At 28.1% G+C, this 8,405-nt stretch overlaps 1 protein-coding gene across 2 annotated transcripts; it reads right to left on the bottom strand.

The window, feature by feature from the left end:
* Nucleotides 1–5,208: 5,208 nt before the first annotated feature.
* Bm6309 lies at nt 5,209–7,512 on the bottom strand (the record flags this gene model as incomplete). Of its 2 annotated transcripts, XM_043074290.1 has the most annotated exons (6): nt 5,209–5,445; nt 5,844–6,056; nt 6,254–6,486; nt 6,678–6,747; nt 6,831–6,994; nt 7,323–7,512. In XM_043074290.1, the coding sequence occupies 6 exons, from the start codon at nt 7,510–7,512 to the stop codon at nt 5,209–5,211; spliced, it is 1,107 nt and encodes a 368-aa protein (XP_042930224.1). The 2 variants fall into 2 exon arrangements, with proteins under 2 accessions (XP_042930224.1, XP_042930225.1); XM_043074291.1 differs by lacking the exon at nt 5,844–6,056.
* Between the last annotated feature and the right edge of the window lie 893 nt (nt 7,513–8,405).

Raw genomic sequence — 8,405 nt, 5'->3', positions numbered from 1 at the left:
TTTTCATCCATCCGCAATGACAACCTGAGTGTCCTTTTATACCGTCCAGGAACACTGGTTCTCGGTCGCCGTCGTGGAACGCATATACACGCAAAAAATTGTTGTGCACCTCTCTCGTCATCCTTTGGTCCTCCTCCATCCCTCCTCCTTTTGTTTATTTTCATCAACCGTATCCCTTGTTGATACCTCATTTCAAATCTCTCTCTCTCTCTCTCACTCATAATCTGATTTAATATCACTTAATCTTATCTAATCTAATTTAATCTTAAAAAAAAAGTCTGAAATATCATTACTCTTTAAATTCCTTTTTTTTTCCAATAACACATATTCATTTATAATCCTTTCGCTACTTACTTATTAATAATTATTTATTACTTCATTATTTTCATTTTAATATATTTACAAGAGATTATTGTTGCTGAAAATATATATATACATATACAACATACATACATACATACATACACATATATATATACATACACATATGAACTTTGAATGTCATTTGTATTGCAGATATGAGGGTTTCATTTCTGATATTTCATCTTAATTGAATTTTCTAGATAATAGTTTAAGTTACTTTATTGTCTTCTCAATTAAAGTACATATATATATATATATATATATATATATATATATATATATATATTGAAGCTTGTTACCTATTTTCCTTTTTTATACTTGCTGTTTCTTTTTTCCTTTCTTTAAACAACTTTTACTTTGTTGAAGAATTAGTTTTATAAGTTTTAAATAGAAAATTGAGAATATAAATAGAAAATAAATAGAGTTGTAGTAAACATTGTTACTATTTTCTTACATTTTCAATAAAATATAAGAAAAAAATCTTGGCTTTTGTTCGTTTTTTTTTTTTCTTTTTTTAAAATATTTTTGAACAATATGCCATTTCTTAATGATTTTAAAATTATCAAAATTTGTTATTATGCAGTTTACTTACCCAATAGCCTTCTTTTATTTTCATCTTCGTTCCTTCTAAAATCTGATTCTTAATGATCTCTATGACTAAGTATTTTAGGTATTTTGTAGTAACTTGAAAAAAAGGGGGGGAGGAAAAATTTTTTACTGCTTTCATCAAGTATTAGTTGTACCCGATATCATTGCATGAATATCTTTATCACTTTATCAATTCTTTTCACTAAATGCGTAATATGTTCCATGATTATAAAAGTTCAATAATTTTTAAACAAATCCTTCTTCTATTCGGAAAATCAAGAAATGTTAAAAAAAGTTAAAATTTAATTTAATATTCATTTCGCTAATGATAAACTCCATTTAATATAGTATGAAATAAATATTATCAAAATAATTGTTTAGAAATGCATTTAATACCTAACAACATTTGGTAGTTTTTTTTTTTATTCTTTATTTCTCAACTTAAACAAAATCCTCTCAATGATAGATGAATTTTTTTCCGGTTTTTTCCATTAAGCACCGAATTTTTTACCCTTAAAATTATTCTTAGATTAAAAAGTTTAAAAATATGCGTGGAAATGTCACTGTTATGTGAAAAGATATGGAAATTTAATTCGAAAATCAGTAACAATCATTCTTTCTTCTCATTACTAATAACTTTGTCGATAGTTTTTTTCTAACACAATAAAGAAAAGTAAATACAACAATTTAAAGTTTATCAATGGAAGATAGAAGAGAAAATATGGTAAATAATATAAAATTGAAAAGATTGTTATATTACGATTCCATTCATAAGCAAAAAAAGCAGTAGTTTCATTATTATTATTCTTATTATATTCCTTGTTTTTTTTTTTTTTTTACTTTTACATCATTAATAAGTTGATGACATTTCATAAGTTTGTTATATTGTACATTCGACAAACAAACTTCATAAATTCTTGCCTGTTGCTTATTTGAGTAAAATTAGGCGGCAAATAATTGATGTCTGGAATAATTGTGGATATATATATGTATATGTTAATCAATTTATTTGTTTTCATGAATATAATCAAGAAAAAAAAATTATTAACAATGCTATTAACATTAGATTGTCAATAGCATTGTTAAATTAATAATTGATTTAAAATAATTTTTATGTATGATTAAAGCTGATTTTCTACGTCTTTAACTTCTACACCTTTTATATTTTTGCTAATGAAGTCAGTAGAGTTAAAAAATTGATATGATTTTACTGATGTGCTCTCACAAAAGGATAGGAAAAAATATAGTCATTAATTCAAATTTTTTAATTATTCAAATTTTTTTTTTAATATACTCAAATATTTTCATTGCATGTTTTTTTTTTTTTTTTTTTTTTTTTTACCTTTGATTAACTGATTGAAATTAGAAATGAATGAAATTGATCAAAATTGAACATTTATGTGCTATTTTATTCAGTGAATTAATTTCACTATTTTATTTCATTAATTTAAGCAAAAATGAAATAAATAAGGTTAGAGGCATAAAAGATGTGATGGAAACTCTCAAAAAAAAATTCTTAGTGTTTTTTTTTTTTTCAAAAAAAAATTCCAGTATTGCTTTGTATTATCCATAAAATTTTCGGACAGATTTAAATATCCTCATGAATTTTTTTATATCGTACCAAGAGTTCACCTTTGTTAATTTACTTCAAATCAATAGATTATTTTTGTTGCTGTTGTTAATAATTTGATTTAATTACCGGATATTATATTCTGACATTATAATTGTGCTTTAAAATAGTATCGTTTTCTTTTTTTTTTTTAATAATTAGCTATGTTATCTTTTATACTTCACTTTTTTTTTTTAAAAAAAAAGTACGATTTGTTTTATAATTAGTCATACAATTTAATGATGCGATAATTTTTTGAAAAGATAGAACTCAAACAGAACAATATAAACAAAACAACTAGAAGTTAGACGATCCGAAAATTAAATTGCAAAATATTCATCAATAAATATGTAATATATACATATATTTCATAAATATACAGAAAAAAAAAAAAACAAACGGTGTTAATTTGTTATATTGATAGATTAATTAGAAGAAAATAATTAATTATGTTTACTTCTTCTTTTCCCAATTTTTATTACGACTTTTTTTTATGTGAATAATCGTGTATAAGAATTGATTCTATGGAAAGGGAAAGAGAGAGAGGGAGTGAAAAAGAAAAAAGATAAGAAAAGCTGGTTTTATTCCAAGCATTTTAATGTAATATACTTTCTTCGTACCGAAATTTCCTCTCAGGAACACAATATAATTTTTTTCCTTTTTTTTTTTTTTTTTTTTTTTCTAGACAATTAGGTAAAAGATGATGAAATTGAGATCTGAAAGTTAAAAAAGTGTTTGGTGAAGAAAAACTAGATGTTTGTTTGTTTGCTTTTTCGTATTATAATTTGTTTATTTGAACAGAAAAACTAATAAAGTGTGAAAATCTAGTAAAAAATGAATGTTAAATCGTTTGGAACACATTTCTTAGAGAAACAAATAGCTTAAAAAGAAAGAATATGATTTAGAAAAAAAAAGTGAAAAATAAACTGATTATGGTAGCATTCTTTTAAATTTCAGTTTTTCTTTAATTTTTTTTTGGCTTGAAAAATGAAACTTGCAATCACTTTCTTTTTAATCCAAAGGATCATATATTTTAGAAATAATAGAAATGAATCATCTCAAAACTGTTTTCATTTCAAGTAGCATTTGCGGAAACTGCCTTGAATATAATTAATTAACCAATGGATGTAATGGAAGCTATGTTGCAATTGTTCAAATTACTCAGTAATTTTAAATTTTGATTAGCTGCAAAAATTCGACACAAATAAAAAGGGAAGTTCATGAGATGTATGTAAAGAATCTCTTGAAAGCAGCAAACTTTGAATGCTAGATTGTGTTGTAAAGTTGACAATTGTACAAAATTTATGTCATTCTAGCATTACATAATGAATATGATACTATCATATTTCCTTGCTTGGAATAACTCGGAAATCTAACTCTTTCGGAGTGAAAACACAACAGTGAGTCGATGGGTAACCACTCAGTGATTATCATCGATAAATTCCTTTTAACTAAACACTTTTCACTTGTTCTCGTTCAAGTATGAGAAAATATGAGAAAAACAATAAAATTATAACATTCACTTCAATAATTACATCTCCACTGATTTATAAAAGAAACTTTTTGCCAATCTAATGAAGCAGTCATATGTCTGTAAGAGACCCTCGAAAGTATTAACGCTTTCGTGCCGGTCAGTTTCTTATATTTACAGGAACTTCGAGAGTAGTATAAGATGTTTATGTAGAAATTCAAATAGAGATAGAAAATAGCTAAAGAAAATTCGCTGTATAGTACAGGATAAAAACTGAATGATACTTTAAAAATAGCAGTACTAACTGAGTTTGTGTCACCCTCAGTGCTCTCGATCTTCTTATTATTGGTATGGTGAATTAATTCCAAAATCTCTCTGGAGAAAAAGAAAAAAGTACATGTTTCGATAGATCCTTCATTTTTTTAACGCATTTTAATGATAAGAAAAGATATGCACTGTGAAATTCGACAATTAAAATGGTTAAAACCTCCTTCTCTAGCTGTAGAATTAAGTGAAATTGGAAAGAAAACCGAGACAACAACTGGTCTTCTAGTTGTAAGTTTGGAAGATGTTGGGACTCAATTGCAACACGGTCTTTGTCACATTAACATCGGACTATTAATGCAGAAAGGACTATATACACCGACAGAATTCTGTTGAAAGTATCTGGTGATATTATCTGGAAATCTTTCCGTATTCTTGTTTCATATAAATATCCGACTCAATACTATGACCTTGTGTATTTGATTTTAGCCAGCATTAGATTATATCATATTCGTCCAGAATCGAAGAATTCCGTGACAATTTTGTAACCTTCAATGTGTGTATGGTTTATATGTGTGGTTCAATATATAGTCTAACAGTGTAAATCAGTTTGGACATTATACATAAACGGATGTTAAATATATATTTTTATGGGACACTCGAAGTTTGATAACACAGAGCATTCGAAACACTTAACTACAAAAAAATATCTTTAATATACAAAGAAAAAAATAATTTCAGTACTGGAAAAATAATGCAAAGAAAATGATGGTTTCTGTACACATTTCCAAATACTTTTATCCTTGTATCGAGGTATCATAATTTATACTTGTATGATGTTTAACATTCACCTACATTCGAACAATGGCTATCAACTTGCAATAAATGAAAATTAACAAAAAATGATTATACATCAAGCTAATGGTGTTACTAATGTCTTAGTGGCTTGTTTTGTGCGGAATAAAACTTGGGCACTATGTAAGGATGGATTTGTTTCTTGCAAATGACTGATCCAAGCAATTGCAGTTTTTCGATAAACTTTGCCAAAAACCGAAAGTGCTAGAACTGTTTCATGTTGCTGTTCGTGAATGTTTGGACGTTTTTCATACCTTCTATCCCACTCGCTTTCCCAATTTTCAAAGTCTTCATCCTGAAAAACAACCAGATCAGATTTTCATTAAAAAAATGGACAAGTCACGCATCGATTAGTGGCTAATTTGATTTTTTTTTCTTAAGTGATGTTTGACCGTAATATAGTAAAATTCCAGAAATACTGCAATTTGTTTAAATCCAATATTGCCAATCGTGTATTGCAATTTATATTGCAACACTAACACACATAAGAAATTTAATTTACATCAGAAATAAACAATTTTCAGGCAATATGTCGACATATGTCAAAAAAAGATCAGGATTACAGAATACTTCAAGACAACTGCTTTTACGAACAACCTAACAACCTTAATTTTATTTAGATTAAACAGAAGTCGTATTTAATCTAAAAATTAATCTTAAGTGACAAAGCTTCTAATATAAAAAAATTCTTACCAAATTATTGTCATCATATTTTTCATAGTAATGAGATTTCGGATTACTAAAGAGACCAACGTACTCAATACAATTATCCATTAAATATACTTTATTAGGTCCATCCACATATAACGTAGTACTTTTTCTCAAACTTTGTAATAATTTCTTCTGAAGATGACTTTGAGCCGACAACAGCCACCTATCAGATTCATTTAACTCTGTATCGTTCATCTGTAAAACTCTACATCTAACAACCTTAATTTCGAATACAGTGTTTCCCGAAGAGAAAAATGAACGGCTAAATATGACTTCTATCACACGATCATTAAAACCCTAACTTTTCAAAAGTTAATTGTTCAAAAAAATAAAAACCCCACTAATGGTAGATTACAATTAACACTGAAAAACTGCAGAAATAGTAAACCAACCTCAACAAGAGTTATTCGTGTACCTGGGTCACGCGATATCATTTTTAACGCTAAATAACCAAAGTCTACAGCACTCAACTTCTTGCCTTGAATTTTTCGACGATCCAAGTAGCCGTTCGAGTGTTTCAACTTCGGCATCCAATACATCATACGTTTCATCTTTTTCGAGGCATAATTCCATTCACCAAAAGCGTTAACGACTAAATCATGGATTTCTTTATCAGGCTGCACTCCTGTAACGTTTAGAAGCAGTCAAGAAATCATATAAATTCTCAGTTTTCACGTTCACATATAGTTCTTATACACATAAAGTTCGAATGGACACATAAACGTGCTATCCTGTTAATTTTATATCTCTGAAATGCTATTTCTATGTCAAAATTATTAGGGGTAAAATGTTAGGGAATCTAGGAAAAGTACCAACCAAACCATTCCATTTCGTCGAGAAGTTTAATACAACATATCTGCTGCTGAGGATAATATAAGAATCTTTGCTGAAACTCACAAGATTATAGCAGTTTGATCTCAGATAAGAACAGAAAATCAGCTAATGCCTCAGAGAGGAAGAAGTCCAAACCTGAAAAACATTCGTGGGTATCATTGGCCCCTTCGGAAATATGTTGAGCAAAGCTTTATAAATATCCAAATCCTTTTGTAACCCATATTCTTTCATATATTTCAGAGCGGCATTTATAAATTCAACGTGTCCTCGAGCATGTGTTTGCTTTTTACAAAAATTATCTGGAACAAAAAAACATCGAATTTAACTTAAACATTTACAAATGACACAAAATTTTGCTTCTCGCGTCTGACCTTAAATAATATAGTAACTGAATAGTAGAAAATCATCAACAGTCTAATTTTGAAGCTTAGCTACTACCATCACAGGTATCCTGTAAAAACTGATTTGTTTTCTTTGTTCTCATATACCACCATCGATATGAAAAACTATGTGACTCTCATTAAAACATTCTAATAAAAGCTTAACTTCTATATAAGTCACAATCCGCCATTTTTTCTCTGCCATCTTTCATAGATTCTCTTAATGATCGCAATCATTTAAGCTTACCAATAACATTTAGAAAAGTTTGTTTGCTGCGCAATTCAATGACCACTTCATCAAAACGCTGTTCAGATGGAAGTAACTTTTTTCTAATTGTTTCGTTGTTTTCGGATGCAAAACGATATGCTTGACATACTGGTTTACAACACAACGATATCCCGTAATGTGACACCAACAATTTCACTGCAGCTTTCATTCTAAAAAGAATCAAAGAAAAGTATTTCAACTGACAACAAGAAATTTACTTTTAATATAATCGAATATTCTAACAAATGTTAGATCAAAGATAACAACATAGAAAAAATTACTGAATTAATACACTTAAGAATCAGTATATCAATATACTCTTTCAGCTGCCGGTATTTCTCAATTATTGAAATCTGTATGAAATAGGTTTGAACTGAAGAAATAAACTGTAAACCGTTATTACTGCATAAGTGAAATATTCACTCATTATTTCAAAAAAGGCAACTTAATCTGAGGCATTCTTAACATATCAAACATGAAAATTATTGTCTCTACCGTTTACGTTGTCGTTGCATGCAACTACTTAAAGTGAAGGTGTGCAAGTGGGGATGTGATGTGTGTCAGTGTGTTTGGGTTACAGTGGGTGCGGTAGTTATGTTGATAAATGGGGAAGTGAAGTGTTTAAAAGGGTTAGATCAATTGGAGCATTAGGTAGGATCAAGAAGGTAAGGTTGTTAGGATTGTATGATATTTGAAATGTTTGAATAAGGAAAAAAATGTTGAAATGGAACTATTGATTATGAGAAATGGTGCAGAAGAGCGGAATGTATAACACAACAATTTACAAAGCTTTCCATTTATTATTATACTACTGATTATAATTATTAAATGTTTAAAGTGTTTATGAGGACGAGATTATATTTATGAGAACATTTTGAAATATCTCTCATATGTAATGCAATATTTAATTAGCTTATCTTTACGAAATTATCTTGAATCATTTTTCAGTGTGTTAATTGCTATCATTGGATTTTGCGGAATTAATGGAGGAAATTAACAAATATTCAAAAATCTTCCAGATTTTACTGCCAATTTATTCTTCTTGAAAATTTCATTCAGTCA

Source organism: Brugia malayi (genome assembly GCF_000002995.4).
Source record: "Brugia malayi strain FR3 genome assembly, contig: Bm_v4_ChrX_scaffold_001, whole genome shotgun sequence".
Lineage (NCBI taxonomy): Eukaryota > Metazoa > Nematoda > Chromadorea > Rhabditida > Onchocercidae > Brugia > Brugia malayi.
Note: the sequence above shows the minus strand (reverse complement) of the source record. Positions and strands in the feature narration are given on the sequence as shown.